The sequence below is a fragment of the Poromitra crassiceps genome (assembly GCF_964638095.1).
Source record: "Poromitra crassiceps genome assembly, chromosome: 2".
In the NCBI taxonomy this organism is placed as follows: Eukaryota; Metazoa; Chordata; class Actinopteri; order Beryciformes; family Melamphaidae; genus Poromitra; species Poromitra crassiceps.
In genome coordinates this window covers 7,010,034-7,032,533 of record NC_139624.1, presented here as the reverse complement: position 1 = coordinate 7,032,533, position 22,500 = coordinate 7,010,034, and the positions used below count along the sequence as shown (strand labels likewise).

Sequence of the window (22,500 nt, the reverse complement as noted above, 5' to 3'; positions counted from 1 at the left end):
AAAAAAATAATTAATCTCATATTCATCCTCCTCACCACATCTTGGTCTCCGTCGGTGCGGTACTCGTGCCTGCGGGGCGCCCCCTGCAGGCTCTGGTAGGTGACGGTGTACCAGTCGATGGTGGTGTCGTACACGCCGCGCGGCCGCTCCCACGTCACCACCATGGTGGTGTCGTTCTGCGCGTCCGCCTGCAGGTTCTCCGGCTCTGAGCTGCAGGCTGGGGAGGGGAGAGAGACAGAAAGAGAGAGAGACAGAAAGAGAGAGAGACAGAAAGAGAGAGAGACAGAACGAGAGAGAGACAGAGAGAGACAGAAAGAGAGAGAGACAGAATGAGAGAGAGACAGAATGAGACAGAAAGAGAGAGAGACAGAAAGAGAGAGAGACAGAATGAGAGAGAGACAGAATGAGAGAGAGACAGAAAGAGAGACAGAAAAAGAGAGAGACAGAGAGGAGAGAGACAGAAAGAGAGAGAGACAGAAAGAGAGAGACAGAAAGAGAGAGAGACAGAATGAGAGAGAGACAGAATGAGAGAGAGACAGAAAGAGAGAGAGACAGAAAGAGAGAGAGACAGAAAGAGAGAGACAGAAAGAGAGACAGAAAGAGAGAGAGACAGAATGAGAGAGAGACAGAATGAGAGAGAGACAGAAAGAGAGAGAGACAGAAAGAGAGAGAGACAGAATGAGAGACAGAATGAGAGAGAGACAGAAAGAGAGAGAGACAGAAAGAGAGAGAGACAGAGAGGAGAGAGACAGAAAGAGAGAGAGACAGAAAGAGAGAGAGACATAGAGTATGTTTACATTGATGGCAATCATTTGATCTTAACCCCACTAAGACAATACTCTGCCATGTAAACAGCCTATTCTGATTACCTTAACCCGAATATGGTCATAATCGGATTAAGCAATAGTGGATTATTCTGATTTTAGTGGCATTATTGAAGCATGTTATAGACATGATGATTATGATGTTCTATCTGAGTTTTCACAGCATTTTGAGGCGCCCACGGCAGTCAAACTGCTCGAGGACGCATGCTTTTCCAGCTGACCTGCCAACAAGCAGCTCGCTGGGTTTTCTTTCATCTTCTTTTACACACAGCAGATTCTCAATTCTGTCATGGCTTATTGGAGCATTTGTAGCGAGATGAGTGGCGGGTTTTAAACCTCCGTCCTCTGCAACAAATAGGCTTTCTGGTGGAAAGTACGATAGCTGCATGCGTCCATGGTCTTATTAACAACCCTAACCCTATAGCCCTCATGGTCTTATTAACAACCCTAACCCTATAACCCTCATGGTCTTATTAACAACCCTAACCCTAACCCTCATGGTCTTATTAACAACCCTAACCCTATAGCCCTCATGGTCTTATTAACAACCCTAACCCTATAGCCCTCATGGTCTTATTAACAACCCTAACCCTATAACCCTCATGGTCTTATTAACAACCCTAACCCTATAACCCTCATGGTCTTATTAACAACCCTAACCCTATAGCCCTCATGGTCTTATTAACAACCCTAACCCTAACCCTCATGGTCTTATTAACAACCCTAACCCTATAGCCCTCATGGTCTTATTAACAACCCTAACCCTAACCCTCATGGTCTTATTAACAACCCTAACCCTATAACCCTCATGGTCTTATTAACAACCCTAACCCTATAGCCCTCATGGTCTTATTAACAACCCTAACCCTATAACCCTCATGGTCTTATTAACAACCCTAACCCTATAGCCCTCATGGTCTTATTAACAACCCTAACCCTAACCCTCATGGTCTTATTAACAACCCTAACCCTATAGCCCTCATGGTCTTATTAACAACCCTAACCCTATAACCCTCATGGTCTTATTAACAACCCTAACCCTATAGCCCTCATGGTCTTATTAACAACCCTAACCCTATAGCCCTCATGGTCTTATTAACAACCCTAACCCTATAACCCTCATGGTCTTATTAACAACCCTAACCCTAACCCTCATGGTCTTATTAACAACCCTAACCCTAACCCTCATGGTCTTATTAACAACCCTAACCCTATAACCCTCATGGTCTTATTAACAACCCTAACCCTACAGCCCTCATGGTCTTATTAACACATTGAGTGCCAAGGACGTCTGTGGACGTCCTAAAAAAAGTAACGAGAAGTGCCAAGGACGTCTGTGGACGTCCTAAAATCATAATTCATATTATTCCATAATTCTGCTGTTTAAGGTCGTACCCAGCCAGTGAGCATGAATCTCTTCAAGGGATCACACGGCGCCACCTTAAACATCTACACGGGAGCTGCGCCACCCACCTCAGATCCTTTACTTTGTGCAGGAGAAAGCGGAGAAAGCCGTGATCAAAGCGAAACCGATGCATGCTGCAGCCAGAGCCATATAGATTGCTCTGTCTGCAGCTGACAGTTGGCTGCGATCCGCGCCCACAACTGAGCTCTTCTGCTTCTGTCTATCTGTCTGCATATAGTTTCTCCACACGATTCCCTGCCAGAAAGGCAGCACCCGAAGCCGAACGGCCAAACCTTTTCCTTCAGTCCCGTTTGCCATTTCCTTGTTGCGCTGGGATCCGCCCGGGGCAAAAACAGAGGCTGCGAAAACAGACTGTGTGCGTGTGGGGAGGAGCCCGCAGCTCAGGGGTGGAGAGGGGGGGAGAGGGGGGTGGGGCACGCAGGCTGCACAGAACTACACCATGTCACTACATCAGAAAATAGTAGCTAGAGTCAGTGAATGTGCTTGAAATTAGAGTGCAAAAAGTATTCATAAAAGTGACTTTATCTTGTAAAGTAAAAAAAGACAGCAGAAAACCCTTGAAAGTGCTCTTCTTTCAGAGGCTGTCATTTCATAATGGAACTGTCTAGAAACAAAATTTCTTCTTTGAAAGAAGCAGGAGTGTCCAATGTTTCATTAGAGTCCAGTCCTGTCCATATAGCCCTAATAGAAAAGATTCTATAGCTGTTTTCAACTGAATGGAAGTGAATCTGGCACAGGCTCCAGACAATTTTACTGAAGCGCTGTGGCACTCAATGTGTTAACAACCCTAACCCTGTAGCCCTCATGGTCTTATTAACAACCCTAACCCTATAGCCCTCATGGTCTTATTAACAACCCTAACCCTATAACCCTCATGGTCTTATTAACAACCCTAACCCTAACCCTCATGGTCTTATTAACAACCCTAACCCTAACCCTCATGGTCTTATTAACAACCCTAACCCTATAACCCTCATGGTCTTATTAACAACCCTAACGCTATAGCCCTCATGGTCTTATTAACAACCCTAACCCTAACCCTCATGGTCTTATTAACAACCCTAACCCTATAACCCTCATGGTCTTATTAACAACCCTAACCCTATAGCCCTCATGGTCTTATTAACAACCCTAACCCTAACCCTCATGGTCTTATTAACAACCCTAACCCTAACCCTCATGGTCTTATTAACAACCCTAACCCTATAACCCTCATGGTCTTATTAACAACCCTAACCCTATAACCCTCATGGTCTTATTAACAACCCTAACCCTATAACCCTCATGGTCTTATTAACAACCCTAACCCTATAACCCTCATGGTCTTATTAACAACCCTAACCCTATAGCCCTCATGGTCTTATTAACAACCCTAACCCTATAACCCTCATGGTCTTATTAACAAAGACCTCTAGCAGACAGTACAAAAATAACAATTAATGTTGTCCTTATAAAGCCCATGCATGGTAACCTGACGCTGCCAGATGGATGTAAGTTCGTTCACATTTGTTTCACAACCAACATCCATCTGGATTCGGCCAAGCTACATTGCTGAAGAGGGCGGTCACTTTTTTCAAGCTACTAGGCAGGTGATTGGATGGACCGTCTGTCTGTCACCGTCTGGGCTTGCCAACGCCAACCAATCAGATCGACTTCCCTTCATGACGTAGGGCTTTGTGTTTGTGTGACTTGCGTGAATGGCTAACGGCTAGCCTTACAGCTAGCTGATGGCTGCTATGTTCTCCCAGCCTAGCAACGGTCTGAAGGCTATCTCCCCAAATTCTACAACAATGTCTTGTTTACTAACGTTCATAGTTGATAACGTTACAGCAATACATACGGTTTCGTACTCACTAACACACCAACAGGCCCATAAGAACTGGGGGGCGGGAGTGTGGGTTGAGGGGGGGGGAGCTAAAGCTAAAACTGAAGTGGATTGGACAGTGCTAAATGATGCACAAACAACAATATGCAACACAGCAGATTAACATTAACCCATTGATACCGGATGCAGCATTTGCGTGTATATCCCTTTAACACCGACGGCAACGGGCGTGTCCTTTTACCTTTCATCCCGGCTGCAACACAGACGCGTAGTGCGTGTATATCGTTGTTTCAAGACATGTGACCGATGAAATGCATCAGGATTTGCTGAAATAGACGTGGCGGAGGTGAAATGCATTGTGGGTTTTGTACCGTAAATTCCGGACTATAAGCCGCACCTTTTTTCCTGTTTTTTGGCCTTTTTTGGCCCCTGCGGCTTATATAACGGTGCGGCTTATCTATGGATTTTTTCAAAAAAAAAAAAAAAAAAAAAAAAAAAATCTCTCTTTTTTAGCACTCTTTCTAACTATAAAGCCACTTCTGTTTTAATTTCCTCTCTTGCCCTCTTTTCACCACACTGTATGACACTGTATGACACTGTGTGCACTGTAAATAACAACACAGGTGGTGTTGTGTTATGTTGTTTTGTTGAAATGTTAATAAATGGGAGCTTCCTCAAACAGCCATCTCTTTCCCGACAATCCCCTCTGTGCATGAACCCTTACATATGGTAATTAACATTAAAACACAATAAAAAATAAAAAAATAAAAAAATAAAAAAAAACATTAAAACACCCGCGGCTTATAGTCCGGTGCGGCTTATATAAGAAAAAAAATAGTCAACTTTGCAGGTGCGGCTTATACACTGGTGCGGCTTATAGTCCGGAATTTACGGTAGTTTGTTTTTTGTTTTTTGCCTCGACCGTGTGGACAGTTTTCCAAAGCTCGAACTACACAGCAAATCAAGGAAGCGCCGGTCCAGCAAGACTTCCCATACAACTTTAGTTGTATTAGAGGATGAAATTAATGCTGCTGACCTAATTTCAGATTTATTTATCTCATGTTCCAATCTGCAATAGCCTCAAGGTTTTACTGCACGTGGCATGGCAATTCTGCATGGCCGCGTCTCAGACAGTAAGCTAAGTGAATGCTAATTTGCTAAGTGATGAACTTATGACTTACTTTGAGGACGAAGACATCAATGAATAAGAAGATTCCACACCCAGATTATGATGTGACTGTTGACACGCTAGCCAAGGCTCATTGGGTGAGTGACTTTTGGCGAATTTGCCGTATTTCAAGACGACTGCAAAACGGAGGTCGCTAACGTTACTTTTGCTGCAGTAATTGTCAAGTAATTTCCTCAGCTTCTATAGTAGCTATCAACATGAAATAAAAAGCATTTGAGAGCTTAAACCCCTGGCTTTTTATTTGGAAGGGTTACATTTGCCGTAATCTTTATTAACACGTTCAGTGCCAGCGACGCCATATGGCGTCATTAGAAATTTACCGTACAGTGCCAGCGACGCCAAATGGCGTCATAACTCCAAATTGTTTTTTTGACGGGGGGGTGTCGATCTAAGCTTCTTACGTCGCCTCTAACAATATTGTAGCTATTGGAGGTCGATAACCTATTTTACAAACCCATTAGGTGGCGACAGCACTCTCCTGATCAGAGAAAAAGGAGCCAAACACACAGAAATAGTCACTGGGCAAAATGAGGAAATCGCATCGCATCCGTCCGTATGCATCGACGTGCCTCCATAAACGAGCACAACGCCAGCTGTGCCCCCAGCAGCAGCATCCGCTGTCACAACTGAGCACTTCCATGTACGCTGCAACAGCACATTCACATAATCAGCATTATTATTCCGAACTGGAAGCATGCCAGCCCGTGACAAACACACGCGGAACCAAAAAGCTGAATGTCGCGCACCATTCACTGTGTGTGCGCAGCAAACTCAGCAGAGACTGAGAGCCACCAGACACATAAGACACACCCAGGAGGCGTGTGCAGTTGAGGGGGGGGGGGGGGGAGCACGGAGAGCAGCAGAGCAGCATACACTTCACCCAGACAGACCCAGACATCAGAAAATTAGCTTCAGAGTCAGAGATGTGCTTGAAATGTTTAATTTCACAAAAGGCTCGTTATCTCAGCTCGTAGAAAAAAAGGTATGTTTTTCGTTCAATCAAGCTATCTTCTCCGGCTCATAACTAAAGAACGGAAAATGGGATCAATAAACTTTTTTTTGCAGGTGATAGAAGAGAGTCTCATCGTTATTTGTGCGTGTTCAGTGTTTACATAGTAATTATTAAAAAAATTATATGACTGTTTTAAAATGCATTGCGGCCTATGTGGCACAGCAAGCAACCTTTTGCCCAAGGGCCGTGGCACTGAAAGTGTTAACATTTCTTAAAATGCGTTAGAATCTTTTTATTTTTTGGGGTTAAAGATAAAAAAATAAAAGAATAACATTAGAGCAAATATAATACGAAAAGCCAAAGGGTTAAGCTCTCAAATGCTTTTTATTTTATGTTTCTATGTGCTACAGAGCCTGAGATATAAAGGTTTTAGTGAACGCCGACCGCTCTGGCAACTTCTCCCAAAACGTCTGGTTTACAAGGGGTGTTTACAAACGTGCAGTAGGTTTAGAGGGCCACTCTAGAGAACGCGCGCAGATATCAATGGGTTAAGATCCATGATACTGCAAGAGAGAGAACATGGAATTCAAGTGAAAATGCCCAATGCTGGATAGGCAGTGTGCTAATGAGTGGGAGGGAGTGTGCATGTGTGCCTTTCTGTGTGTGTGCCTTTCTGTACGTGTGTTTAAAAAAAAAAAAAAAAAACACGATTTCAGACGGCAGCCCGTCTTTATTGTCACACGAACACACTACAACACATGCATGCGGCCACTACACACACTCATGCTGACGGTGGCCGGTGAAATATGTCCTCTGCATTTGACCCATCCAGGCTTGTCCTTTCCTCCAGGGGGCAGGCCGGGAGCAGTGGTCGCTATTTCTTTCCAGCGCCCGGGAACCTTCATTGGACCATCATTGGACCAACTTCAGATGTTGTCGTCACTGGTCGGATGACGATCTTTTGCATGTTTTTAGTGGGGGGTTATGTACGGAGGAACCCCCTGGGGGTACGGGGAGAACATGCAAACTCCACACAGAAAGGCCCTTTCGACGAGATAGCCCACCTGGGCAGTAGGCACTGAAGATATGGGGGGGTCACAACTCCAGCGCCCACAGTGTCCCAGGTGAGAATCGAACCCAGGACCTTCGAGCTGTGAGGCGACAGCGCTTACCACTGCACCACCGTACCCCGTTTCTGTTTCTGTGTGTGTGTGTGTGTGTGTGTGTGTGCCTTTCTGTGTGTGTGCCTTTCTGTACATGTGTTTCTGTGTGTGTGTGTGTGTGTGTGTGTGTGTGTGTGCCTTTCTGTACGTGTGTTTCTGTGTGTGTGTTTCTGTGTGTGTGTTTCTGTGTGTGTGTGTTTCTGTGTGTGTGTTTCTGTGTGTGTGTGTGTGTGTGCCTTTCTGTGTGTGTGCCTTTCTGTACGTGTGTTTCTGTGTGTGTGTGTGTGTGTGTGTGTGTGCCTTTCTGTGTGTGTGCCTTTCTGTACGTGTGTTTCTGTGTGTGTGTTTCTGTGTGTGTGTTTCTGTGTGTGTGTGTTTCTGTGTGTGTGTTTCTGTGTGTGTGTGTGCCTTTCTGTGTGTTTCTGTGTATATGCGTTTCTGTATGTGTGTGTGCCTTTCTGTACGTGTGTTTCTGTGTGTGTGTTTCTGTGTGTGTGTTTCTGTGTGTGAGTTTCTGTGTGTGTGTGTGTGTGTGTGTGTGTGTGTGTGTGTCTGTGTGTGTGTTTATGTGTCTGTGCATTTCTGTATGTGTGTGTGCCTTTCTGTGTGTGTGTTTCTGTGTATGTGCGTTTCTGTATGTGTGTGTGCCTTTCTGTGTTTCTGTGTCTGTGCATTTCTGTATGTGTGTGTGCCTTTCTGTGTGTGTGTTTCTGTGTATGTGCGTTTCTGTATGTGTGTGTGCCTTTCTGTGTGTTTCTGTGTATATGCGTTTCTGTATGTGTGTGTGCCTTTCTGTGTGTGTGTTTCTGTGTATGTGCGTTTCTGTATGTGTGTGTGCCTTTCTGTGTGTTTCTGTGTATGTGCGTTTCTGTATGTGTGTGTGCCTTTCTGTGTGTGTGTGTGTGTGTGTGTGTGTGTGTGTGTGTGTGTGTGTTTCTGTGTATGTGCGTTTCTGTATGTGTGTGTGTTTCTGTGTATGTGCGTTTCTGTATGTGTGTGCCTTTCTGTGTGTGTGTTTCTGTTTATGTGCATTTCTGTATGTGTGTGTGTTCGCGTGCGTGGGTGTGCGAATTCATTTAAGACACAAGGCCCTTTCTGAATACTTAATTTCAATTTCAAAAAGACCTCTAAAATAAATTGCCTGTGCCGGGAGGAGAGTGGGAACCGAACTACAAAGTGAAGCTCCTCTAGCAGCCCACAGGCCCACTTGACTTCAGGGTCGACTTTAGAAAGACGCAGATTCGGTCCGTTGATGGTCACGACTCGGCCCAGCTAGGAGGACGGCGGGACGACGACGTCAGAGGAACCAGAGAGAAACGCTGTTTAGCACACAGGAAGACAGACAGGGCAGGTGCTGCTAGGCAGGCTTTCACTGAAAAACAACTTATCATCTTATACTTGACTGTTAAGTCAAAGTGAATGTGAATTGAAAAAAAAAACACGAAGTGAAGTGAGTTCACATGTGCAGTGTGAACACAAAACACTCCAGGTTCACTTCACATGTGCAGTGTGAACACAAAGCACTCCAGGTTCACTTCTCATGTGCAGTGTGAACACAAAGCACTCCAGGTTCACTTCACATGTGCAGTGTGAACACAAAGCACTCCAGGGTCACTTCTCATGTGCAGTGTGAACACAAAACACTCCAGGTTCACTTCACATGTGCAGTGTGAACACAAAGCACTCCAGGGTCACTTCACATGTGCAGTGTGAACACAAAGCACTCCAGGTTCAATTCACATGTGCAGTGTGAACACAAAGCACTCCAGGTTCACTTCACATGTGCAGTGTGAACACAAAACACTGCAGGTTCACTTCTCATGTGCAGTGTGAACACAAAGCACTCCAGGTTCACTTCTCATGTGCAGTGTGAACACAAAGCACTCCAGGTTCACTTCACATGTGCAGTGTGAACACAAAACACTCCAGGTTCACTTCACATGTGCAGTGTGAACACAAAACACTCCAGGTTCACTTCACATGTGCAGTGTGAAGACAAAGCACTCCAGGTTCACTTCACATGTGCAGTGTGAAGACAAAGCACTCCAGGTTCACTTCACATGTGCAGTGTGAACACAAAGCACTCCAGGTTCACTTCTCATGTGCAGTGTGAACACAAAGCACTCCAGGTTCACTTCTCATGTGCAGTGTGAACACAAAGCACTCCAGGTTCACTTCTCATGTGCAGTGTGAACACAAAGCACTCCAGGTTCACTTCACATGTGCAGTGTGAACACAAAACACTCCAGGTTCACTTCACATGTGCAGTGTGAACACAAAACACTCCAGGTTCACTTCACATGTGCAGTGTGAACACAAAGCACTCCAGGTTCACTTCACATGTGCAGTGTGAACACAAAGCACTCCAGGGTCACTTCACATGTGCAGTGTGAACACAAAGCACTCCAGGGTCACTTCACATGTGCAGTGTGAACACAAAGCACTCCAGGTTCACTTCACATGTGCAGTGTGAACACAAAGCACTCCAGGTTCAATTCACATGTGCAGTGTGAACACAAAGCACTCCAGGTTCACTTCACATGTGCAGTGTGAACACAAAGCACTCCAGGTTCACTTCTCATGTGCAGTGTGAACACAAAGCACTCCAGGTTCACTTCTCATGTGCAGTGTGAACACAAAGCACTCCAGGTTCAATTCACATGTGCAGTGTGAACACAAAGCACTCCAGGTTCACTTCACATGTGCAGTGTGAACACAAAACACTGCAGGTTCACTTCTCATGTGCAGTGTGAACACAAAGCACTCCAGGTTCACTTCTCATGTGCAGTGTGAACACAAAGCACTCCAGGTTCACTTCACATGTGCAGTGTGAACACAAAACACTCCAGGTTCACTTCACATGTGCAGTGTGAACACAAAACACTCCAGGTTCACTTCACATGTGCAGTGTGAAGACAAAGCACTCCAGGTTCACTTCACATGTGCAGTGTGAAGACAAAGCACTCCAGGTTCACTTCACATGTGCAGTGTGAACACAAAGCACTCCAGGTTCACTTCTCATGTGCAGTGTGAACACAAAGCACTCCAGGTTCACTTCTCATGTGCAGTGTGAACACAAAGCACTCCAGGTTCACTTCTCATGTGCAGTGTGAACACAAAGCACTCCAGGTTCACTTCACATGTGCAGTGTGAACACAAAACACTGCAGGTTCACTTCTCATGTGCAGTGTGAACACAAAGCACTCCAGGTTCACTTCACATGTGCAGTGTGAACACAAAACACTGCAGGTTCACTTCACATGTGCAGTGTGAACACAAAGCACTCCAGGTTCAATTCACATGTGCAGTGTGAACACAAAGCACTCCAGGTTCACTTCACATGTGCAGTGTGAACACAAAACACTGCAGGTTCACTTCACATGTGCAGTGAGAACAATAGAGTAGTGTGGACAATAGGTGCAAACGAAGTGCTGACCCATTAAATACGAGGTCATGTAGACATGGCCTTATTTTATTGTTGGCGCTTTGCTCGTAACAACTTCAGTGTATGGCCTGAGTTCTACCTCTTATGCCCATGTGCCTATGTGCTGTTTTCTGATAGGCTCAAGGAAACTCTGTGTTGGTAATAGAACTTAACCTACATTGGTTCGGTGGTTGTAAATCATAGAAACACTATTCCTTGACTGTTGATTTCCATGGGTCAAGCCACATGTATCCATGGAGGCCCCGCCCATTTCTTTAGAATTTTGGACAAAACGACTTTTTCACTAATCCTCCAACAAATTTGGCCCAATTAACCACGACACACAACACGTCTGGACTGTTCTGCACAAAACCTCTGACACAGGTTTTTGAAAGTCCACACCGTTTTCACATAATCGATTTCCAAAGTTTGGTAGGTGGAGCCTATTTCATAAAAAAGTCCCACTATGAACCATCATATATATATTTTTTTTTTATATAATTTTTTTCCCGATTTTTTATCCCATTTTATCCCCCATTAGTGCTCACTTGATTTCTCAATCCTGGTTGCTACTCCATCCTCTGCCGATCTGGGGAGAGCCGAGACTGGCTCCATGCTTCCTCCGAGACATGGGCAGTTAGCCAGCCGCTTCTTTTCACCTGACAGAGGAAGCTTCACCGGTAGGACACGTGGGAGGTTCACGCTATTCCAACGAGTTCCCCTCCCTCTGAACAGGCGCCCTTAACGACCAGAGGAGGAACCACATTAGCAACCAGGATATTGCATGTTTTTGTGAAGGGGGTTCCTATATGAAGGAAACCCCCGGGAGGCACGGGGAGAACATGCAAACTCCACACAGAAAGGCCCTTTTGACGACCCCACCCGGGCGGTGGGCACTCGAGGACATGCGGACGGGCACGCATTCCTTCAGCGTTCACATCGTCCCAGGTGGGAATCGAACCCACGACCTTCGAGCTTTGAGGCGATAGTATGAACCATCATATCTGGGTTGTTTCACCTTTGACAAATGCTTCCGTCACATTAAAGACAACATATTACGTGACGTTGTTGACTCTAAATGTGCACGTTGGTTATTTTCCTGTCAGGCAAAGTGTTGCCTGGTGGAGATCTGCACTCTACCGAGTGCACTGTTCCAGTTTGTCCTTTTTCTTTTCTTTTTTAGTGTTGCTTTTCTTTTCCTTATTTATTGTTTGGTGGTTTCCTTTCTCATCTTTTATTTATATTGTAAAAGCTTTGTACCGATTATTATTATTATGATCTGTTTTTCTGAGGTAGAGACTCTGTTTCCTGTCTCTGCCTGCCTGCACATTATTCTGTTGTTTTCATTCTGTCTGTTTCTGTTTTTATATATTGTGCAGAAGAAGAGGAAATGAGCGAACTTCTATGTAAATGTACAGCCTTTTCTGGCAATTTTTTACGGAACGGAACGTGTGTCTTCCAGTGGCCATCGGTGTGGATGGGGGTGTCACTGTTTGTGTGTGTGTGTGTGTGTGTGTGTGTGTGTGTGTGTGTGTGTGTGTGTGTGTGTGAGAGAGAGAGGACGTACTGGGTGCCAGGACCTCCTCCACTCCGGTATAGGAGGCGAACACCTGGCCCATGAACTGCTGCTGCTGCTGCCTGTAGTTATTCTGCAGGTAATCAGTCAGGATCACATAGCCAGCCTGCTCCATGGTCATCACCTCACAGAACACCTCCAACTGAGGGAGAGAGAGAGAGAGAGGTTGGGGGTGAGAGAGGGGAGGGAGAGGGAGAGAAGAGAGAGAGAGGGGCAGAGAGAGAGAGCGAGGGAGAAAGAGAGAGAGGGAAGGAGAGACAGAGAGAGAGGGATGAGAGAGAGAGAGGGACAGAGAGAGAGAGTTAGAGAGAAAGAGAGAGGGAGAGGGAGAGAGAAAGAGAGAGGGAGAGGGAGAGAGAGGGGGGAGGGAGAGACAGAGAGGGAGGGAGAGACAGAGAGAGGGAGAAAGAGAGGGGGAGGGAGAGACAGAGAGAGGGAGGGGGAGAGAAGGAGAGGGGGGGATGGAAAGAGAGAGACAGAGAGAGAGGGAGGGGAGGGAGAGAGAAAGAGAGAGGGGAGGGAGAGAGAGGGGGGGAGAGAGAGGGAGGGAGAGACAGAGAGACGGGGGGGAGAGAAGGAGAGAGAGAGGGAGGAAGAGGTAGGGAGAAACTAGAGGTATGTTGCATTTTCCTATATGCAGTTGCTGTGAAATATTGATGCTTGATGTGTGTGTGTGTGTGTGTGTGTGTGTGTGTGTGTGTGTGTGTGTGTGTGTGTGTGTGCGTGCGTGTGTGTGTGTGTGTGTGTTTCACTGCTGCCAGACAGAGAGAGACATCGCTGCTCTATTTTGCGTTAGCTAAAATGTGCCCACGTCACACAGACATGACTTCATCCACTCTCCATTAGTCTGCTCCATAACCAATGACTCATCCTCAGAGAGCTTCTTAAACTCTCAGGATGAAGCTGTGTAGGTGTTCCTCAGAGAGCTTCTTAAAGGAACACTCCGCCCATTTTCAACCAGCTTTGTATCATTAGAACATCAGTAGTATATCAGAAAACTGTCAACTGTTTTGAAGTCTGTCATTTAATTTGACAGTTATTGAGTGTTAAAGTGTGGACCAGTGACATCACTGGTCCACACTAACTCAAATTAATAACTCATTAACTCAAATCAACTCTCAATAACTGTCAAACTATTCATCATTCATCTAGTTTGACAGTTATTGAGAGTTGATTTGAGTTAATGGCTTATTCATTTGAGTTAGTGTGGACCAGTGATGTCACTGGTCCACACTTTAACACTCAATAACTGTCAAATTAAATGACAGACTTCAAAACAGCTTACAGTTTTCTGATATACTACTGATGTTCTAATGATACAAAGCTGGTTGAAAATGGGCGGAGTGTTCCTTTAAACTCTCAGGATGAACCTGCCGTCAGGTCTTACTCTCGGAAGACATCGTGCAACAAAAGACCAGCAGTTATTGAAAACAAATTGGACGGTGGAGACGCTTGCCAGTCGCTCGCTGAACAAAGCGAACTCACAAAAATGTCCCGTCTGAGAACGACTTGCATCACAGCATCCAGTTTTAAAGACACAAATAAGTAGAGATGCATAATAGCTAAGTAGCTAATAGCTAAGTAGCTAATAGCTAAGTAGCATGCTCCTCACATTGTGAAATGCCCACCGCATCACCATGACCCCTCAAAATGTCCTCCTTGGATGGCTCAGAGATTGATTGTGTCGAAAGCTACAAGTATCTGGGTATCTGGCTTGACAGCAAACTCTCTTTTGAAACTCACATAAATGTACTGCTCACAAAGGTCAAATCTCCTATTGGTTTTCTTTACCGTAACAAATCTTCCTTTACACATTCTGCAAAAGAGCTTCTGGTTAAAATGTCAGTGCTCCCAATTCTGGATTATGGTGATGTAGCCTACAGGTTTGCCTCACAAACTCTCCTTCACAAACTGGATGTTATTTACCATGCTGCTATCTGCTTTGTGACTGGATCTTCATTTAACACTCACTACTGCTGCCTGTATTCTCTGCTGAACTGGCATTCACTCCATTCTCGCAGACAAACTCACTGGTTTTTTATTCATTTACAAAACTCTCATAGGTAAAACTCCGTCATATCTACAGTCACTTCTTAAAATCCACAACACAAATCACAGTCTGCGTTCCAGTAGCTCCATCAATCTCCTCATACCCAAAGCCTGTACCTCCTTTGGTTGTTCCTCTTTTCAGTTTTCTGCTGCAGATGACTGAATCATCTGCAACGGACCTTAAAACCTAACTCACTCATTCCGCTCTCCTCTTTCAAAAACTCACTACAATCAATACAAGATCATTGCACTTGCTTCTGCTTCTTGATATTATGTCCTTATTGTTTTTAGCCATTTACTTTTTAATATGTCACCGTAAATATTGTAGATATTACTCTCTTTTAGGATCGGTATGACGTGTATAATTGTATCATTTGTTTCTATGTTTTCCTTTATGTGCATTTGTTTTCTATTTGCTATTTTATGCTGCCTCTTGGCCAGGTCGTCATTGTAAATGAGAACTGGTTCTCAATTGACCTACCTGGTTAAATACAGGTTAAATAAAAATGACATCATATCCTTTTTCCGCGCGTGTGTGTGTGTGTGTGAGTGTGTGAGTGTGTGAGTGGTAAAACCTGTGCACCTGTGTTTCAGAGATGGCGACGGGGTGTTTGAAGACGACCCACTCCACGGTCTCGGAGCAGGGCGGCGTGGTGAGCGAGCCGTTGTAGATGTAATATTTATCCGTGTTATCTGGCAGCAACGACCGCAAGGTGAAGGCATCCATCGTCGCGCTCTTACCTGGCAAGAAGAACAACACAAAAACACCAAATTTACTGTTTATAGTATTTTTGCTCCTCTTAGCTCTTTGACTACTTGCTTGAATGGATCCTGCTTTTATCATCTCAGGAACATCTAAAAAAAATGGACGATTTCATTCACGCTTTCACTACCAGTGGATTGGACTACTGTAACTCCCTGCTCTCTGGCATCAGCAAAAATCCCTCTCCCGCCTCCAGCTCATCCATAACTCTGCTGGCCGGGATCTTACCTCGGACCAGGAAACATGATCACGTTTCAGCGGTTCTGACTTCCCTACACTGGCTACCTGTTGATTTTAGAGCTGATCTTAAGATTTGATTGATTACTTAAGCCCAGCCCATTAATAAGCCCAGCCTTGCCCCATGCTATCTATGCCCCTTCCCGCTGGCTGAGATCATCGGATGCATCATGACTTGTTGTTCTGAGGTGCAGATTCATTCACAAAGGGGTTCCTAAAGGATGAACTGATTAGATGTTGGTGGTCAAAGGTCAAAGATCAAGGTCACTGATCATTCCTAAAGGAGCCTTTGCAAATTGAAATCTCCCAATTTCAATTCAATGGCTGTCGCTCAGTTTGAAAGAAATATGAAACTAGAAGACCTAATGGGGGGTCTCTTTGTTGACTATGTTTAATAGGACACATATATTCTGAATCATTCCTGATTGATAAAAACATTTAATTTATAGGACCTCTTCATGACTCAACTACTGTATTTGGCAATGGTTAATGTTAATGTTAATGGTTTTCTTTGACCCAGTAACATTGCGACTTACCAAACCTGCTGACGGCATTGACGGCCTCGATGACGGGGTGGAGGTTGTCGTTGTCATCCAGGCTGGTCTGCGGATGAGAAAAATGACCTTGTTGTTGTTCATGCCATTACAGCTCTTCACTGTTATGTCAGTAGGGACACAATGATGATGCCGCTAGGTACTGTATCATGCTCAGACAAGCATCCAGAAGCACAGTGAGGATCATATCACCGCTTTTATACAATAGCTACCAAAGCAATGTGTACACTGTTGGGTTTTCTCCAAAGTCATTTACACACACAAAATAAAAAATGTAAAATCTCAGTCCGTACAGATGTTACCTACATGTACTACCGCCGCAAAAGTACTGCCACCATAGCCGCGGTAATGTTCTGTTCTGTTTTCTGTCTTTTCTGCACCAATACGAGTCCAAAAAAAAAGTGAAATGAAAGCTGAGAATCCACAGAGGCCAATGGTATTAGTCGGATCACTCTACGACCAAAAACACGTACTGCCACGGGGGCAATATAGTGCCCCTGGAAATGAGCAACATCTGTAGCAATCTTACAGAACAATTGGCCTTGATTAACTACCCATTGTATAACTATGTGGATATGAGTTACTAAAGCAAGTAACGCCAAACTATTCGCCTTATTATAGTAGTAACTAGTGAGATAAGGATTAAAGCAGCTATGAGGGGATTTCATTTTGTGTTGATTGTAGCGGCCCCTGTGGACAAAAGCGGTAGTGTTCTCCAAAACAAAGACTGAGACTGGGAACACCGAGTCTCCTCCCACTAGCCCCCTTTTACAGATGTTCCTCATCTAATTTGGCCGTCTTACTGCCACATTTTCCAAGGTGCTGCTGTGATACTGCTGCGCTGTCATGGCAGCAGTGAGGGGGTGCTGCTGAGCTGCCGTGGCAGCAGTCAGGGGGGCTTTTGTAAAGAACAAAGAAAACATTGAAATAACAAAAAGCCACCACTTTCACCGCTGTGACAGCCTGTGAGAGGCACGATCGTTATTACGCCTCACCTCCTGTTTAAAAGTCACAAGGACGGAATGGCGAGTCATTTTGTTACACCTCTTGTTCCGACATTGGAGTTATCTGATTGCTGTACTACATGTGTGTGTGTGTGTGTGTGTGTGTGTGTGTGTGTGTGTGTGTGTGTGAGTTAGTATCAGCTAACGTGATGCTGCCAGATGGATGGAGATTGTTTCACATTTGTTTCACAACCTACATCCATCTGGAACCAGGCAAGCTCAGCTGCTGAAGAGGGCGGTCACTTTTTTCAAGCTACTTGGCAGGTGATTGGATTGACCGTCTGTCTGTCACCGCCTGGGCCTGCCAACTACAACCAATCAGATCGACTTGCCTACATGACGTAGCAACTGCAGCACTGGGAGAAATGTAAACAGGACTACAATCTGAGCATCGAATGTTAAGCGCTAAATAGTTAGCATGGAGGTAGCAGATTTTTGCTGTTTTTGTAAGGTGAATATGTTGGGTGCAAACATTGACTATTCAATTTGCCAAAAGAAAGAAGAATAACTGCAGATGTCTGACTGAGGATGATGTTACGCTAACGTTAGCAACATTTGCGAGTTAGCTTGGCACCAGCAATCCACAACTAGCTATACGTCTGATGATTAATGTTAACGTTAACAGCGATTAATTACTAACACGTATCGTTGTTCGTTTCTTCAGGGAACTGATGACACCGAGTGGCACGCACCCTGGACGGCTAACGTCATGGAGACGCAACGCTCTCTAGGATCATGGCAATAACATCAGCCAAATGCTTTGATACAATAGAATGATTTAACGCTACTATTTAGCATTAAGGACTGGCGAATTTTAACATATCTGTCAGTAGATGTTCATGCATGACTGGAGAATGTCATTTGCTTACTTTTGTGAGAATAAACCAATAAACAGAGCAAAGACGGCCTTGTGGTGTTGTTGTCTCAGAGGCACGATTGGATAAAATGATAAGATGTTGATGTAAATTCATAAAGATGTTGATGTCAGATGAATCTGCGAAAGGGAGCTGCCTGGAGCCCAGAGGATATCAAGGTACCAAGGTATGCACAGAGAAGTGGAAAAACACCCCTAACAGCCTCCAAATCTTGTGAAAGCTTTAGGTTTATATTCATTGAAATGTAGTGATATTTTTAACAATTCTGCACATACAGTACATCATGCAGCATGTATTTGGATACAGTATAATGTCAAACTTTAAGAATGGTTCCTTGTTTATTTATTCCTAGTCTTGGCTCCCATGCCGTTTGTTTACCCCCTATCAAAAGTACAAGTGCAAAATCTTAAGCTATGTTCTATCGATAAACTATATTTACCAATCAGCAGTAATAAATTGCCAGCTTCTTGACGGAGCTTGGCGCAATAACCTCCACCCATGCAAGACAAGGGCGTATCGGTGTTAACGGCCAATTTCTTGAGTAACAGCTCCAAAATATCGGACAGAAAGGACTACAATATGCTTGTGAGAGCTATATTCACACTTCACAATATCATTTTATTGAATGAAGAGATCTATGATGGCCTCCCTCTTCGTGGATAAAGCACTTTATCCAGCTAGCTAAACAATCAAATATGCCCAGAAAGACTCTCAGACCGAAGGGGTTGCGTTGTCGTTGAGTTTACTGAGAGACATGACTTGACTGTGAAACTGAAACACAAATGATACAAAAATGTCCAGAAATAAAGGCTCTTAAAACATACATCTTCATATAACCAACATTATGTTCAGAAAAATATATCACAGTACAGTAATTGGATGTACCAGAATACAGATGCCATGAAACAGCATGCACTTTCCATCTACAGGCTTCAGACTACAATTACTAACAGATGCTTCAACTAAGAAAATAGCAATCACAAAAATCTACTTGAACCACTGTTACTTGGACAGCACCTTGCCTGGTTTCTGTCAATACGTTAAAAATCCCACTAGAAAGGATAAAATCCTTGACAAATGCTATGTGAATGTGAAAGCGGCATATGAATCTAGAATAAGACCCCCTATTGCTAATTCTGACCATAACGTGGTGTATTTGATTCCTACCTACAAAACTAAGCTTAAAAGCAGTAAACCAGAAATGAGAGAAATTAAGAAATGGTCCCCTGAGAGCATTGATAAACTAAAAGCCTGCTTTGACTCCACAGTGTGGGAGACGTTTCATAGTAGCTCTGTAGATGAAACAACCACTGTAACCAGTGACTACATTAACTTCTGTGTGCAGGACAATATCCCTACTAAGAAAATAAAGATTTTCCCAAATAATAAACTGTATGTGACAAAGGACATTAAAATGGATATTAATGATAGGAAAATTGCCTTTAAGAACAAGGACGTGGCCAAACTCAGAGAGCTGGACAAGAATGTGAAGAAAAAACTCAGGGATGCCAAAAACACACACAGACAGCGACTGGAGGACTCATTCAACGCGAAAAACCCGAAAAGACTCTGGGACACAATGAAGAGAATGACTGGACAGTCATCCTCTAACAAACCGATTGTGACGGACAATGAACTGACATTTGCGAATGAACTAAATAGATTCTTTTCCCGCTTTGAGTCAAATAAATCTGATAATTGTGATGATCTGCTGAAAGATGCCATGTTGTCTAGTGAAGACAGGATCATTATTACTGAGGGTGAAGTTAGACGCACTTTCCAGCATCTTAATGCTAGGAAAGCTATGGGCCCCGATTTGATCAGCCCCTTTGTACTTAAAACCTTTGCTACAGAATTGGCCCCCGTCTGGCAACCAATTCTTCAACACATAGCCGACAATCCCCATACCACCCCACAATACCACCATACCACCCCACAATACCACCATACCACCCCACAATACCACCATACCACCCCACAACTCTGGTTGACAGCCCACATAAAACCACTCCCTAAGGAGAAAAACCCCAAAGAGCTAAATGATTACCGGCCAATAGCATTAACTTCTGTCATCATGAAATCACTGGAGAAAATTATGGTCCATCATCTCAACAGTGCCATACTAAACTCACAGGACCCTTTTCAATTCGCTTACAAGCAGGGTCGTAGTACAGAGGATGCAGTGGTCACACTCATACATCTCATCTCCAAACACCTTGGCAATCCAAAGTCATATGCCAGAGGTCTCTTCCTTGATTTTTCATCCGCTTTCAATACAATTCAGCCGGCTTTACTCATCTCTAAAATGCTGAAGTTACAGGTTAACCCATACATCATCCATTTCTATCACACCTTCCTCACTGCCAGAACTCAGCGTGTAAATGTGAATGGAACACTCTCCTCTCCCATCAGGACCAGGGTTGGTGCACCGCAGGGTTGCATCAGCTCGCCAGTACTGTTCACTCTCTACACGTCCGATTGTACCACCAGTGAGGCAAATCAGTTTATCCTAAAATATTCAGATGACTCTACTCTGATATCCCTGCTGACGGAAAGTGACGACAGAAGCCAGTACCAGTTAAGTGTAGACCAGCTTGTGGAATGGTGCGACAAAAATGCTCTTGTAATCAACACCAGGAAGACAGAGGAGATCATTTTTGGCATTCCCCCTGACTGTCAGCTACCCCCAGTCATCATTCATAATGAGAGTATCAAACAGGTCCCCTCTTATAAATATCTAGGAGTGATGATAGATGCTGCCCTGTCATGGATCCCTCACATAGAATTTATCTGTAAGAAGATTCAGAAGCAAATTTACTCGCTCCGTAGACTTAGATCCTTTGGTGCTAGTAGTCAGATTCTGTCACTTTTCTTTACCTCTGTTACTCAGAGCGTCATGTTGTACTGTAGTACGGCTTGGTTCAACAGCTTATCGGTTTCCCTGAAAACCAAGTTTTTTAGCCAGTTAAAAATCTGTGCTAAGATTATTGGCCAGCCTGCAGAGTTTGTGTTTCACTCTTTTAAAGAAGCTCAAATAAAAAGCATGCTTAGACTAGCTACCAGTATATCCTCGGACCCCTTGCATGTTCTGAATGGAGAATACCAACTGTTGCCCTCCAGGAGACGCTTTAGAGTCCCAAAATTTAGACGCAATAGACTGAAGAATTCTTTTGTACACCAGTCTATTGGTCTGCTCAATCAGAACAGGTTAACCTTTTGAACTGCTTGCCTTCTGTAATTATGTGGATTTAGTTCTGGATGTCTTGTCTTTGTCTGTTGTGTCTTTCATGTGTAACTTTCATGTCTTTATGTTTTTCATGTGTAACTTCTTGAACGGAGAATGCCATTGGATGCAAAACAAATTTCAGCCTGCTGACAATAAAGTTGTATCGTATCGTATCGTATCGTACATTATTTATCTTCCAAAATCACAATATATAATCATAAACTTACGGATATGGCCTTCGACAGCCTCAAACTGCAGAAACAAAGATCCACCAGGGAGCACAGCCATGAAGCAACCTGCAGCACTGACCATGTGCTCCTAAACAAAAGTGAAACTTAACTCTCAACTTTAAGAACATTCTTACTCTGTGCCACTAGGTGGCAGTATTAACTGAAGAATATGACAGACTAATGTGTTCCTTATGACATGGCACCACACAGAGGCCATGACAAGATCATTACACTTGAAGGAAAAGCTCACAGGTCCCAATGCAAGCGTCATACGGGGGAAATTATCCGATGAACTGATCTTTGCAGTTATGATTTATTTCCTTTTGGAAAAAATTTTGGTTTAACAGATTAAATGTAACTGAAGCACATAGCGTTTACTGGGCAGTGATGAGAGGAGCTTTGTGTTTGTGTGACTCTTGCGTGAATGGCTAACGGCTAGCCATTCTACTAGCCTTAAAGCTAGCTGATGGCTGCTAAGTTCTGAAAATAGGTGTCTATTGCATTATTCCGGCTAACGTTTTATCGGTTGTTTGTAATGGTATGCAGACCCTGAAAGACTAGCGCTTGCAAGCTAACCGCCTGTTGATTGGACATTGCTATGAACAGACGGTTAGCTTGAACAAGCTGTTCGGTTGCACCCCTTAAAACCGATAACGTTAGCTGGAGTAATATCACATATTTTCTTAACTTACCACTTCAGTTCTACGGAGTCCCATATGCACAACTCTTCTGCATTGTTCCTTCTGACAGAAATCGAAGTTCTCCCAGCCTGGCAAAGGTCTGAAGGCTGGTTCCCCAAATCCTACAACAATGAGTCTTAGTAATAAAGTTTACTAACGTTCATAGTTGATAAGGTAACAGCAATACGGTTACAGTTTCGTACTCACTGTAAGATCAAGTTTTTTTTTTTTTTTTTTTTTTTTTTTTTTTTTTACTTTTTATTGACAGTTGACATTATCGTTGATAGTTGATTATTACCACCACATACTTGCATTATATACATTGTAGATATATACTGCCATAGGGTTTTGTTTTGAAAGAGATAAAAGAAAAGACAAAACCACAACAGCCGCAACAGCAACAACAAAACAAACAAACAAAAACAAAAAACAAACAAAACAGGGAGTCAACTTTTCCTTATACATTCATCTTTGATCCCACAAAAATTAAACCTGGCCTAATG

General features: G+C 43.9%; 1 protein-coding gene across 1 annotated transcript in view; it reads right to left on the bottom strand.

Moving 5' to 3' along the window:
- ptprz1b (protein tyrosine phosphatase receptor type Z1b) overlaps positions 1-22,500 on the bottom strand; it is a gene marked incomplete at both ends in the record, with an annotated part of 165,234 nt that overhangs the window by 100,672 nt on the left and 42,062 nt on the right. Inside the window, 4 exons of the mRNA XM_083660693.1 lie at positions 36-217; positions 12,371-12,521; positions 15,012-15,169; positions 15,965-16,031. Coding sequence (XP_083516819.1) covers positions 36-217; positions 12,371-12,521; positions 15,012-15,169; positions 15,965-16,031 — 558 coding nt within the window. The remainder of the gene's footprint in view (positions 1-35; positions 218-12,370; positions 12,522-15,011; positions 15,170-15,964; positions 16,032-22,500) is intronic.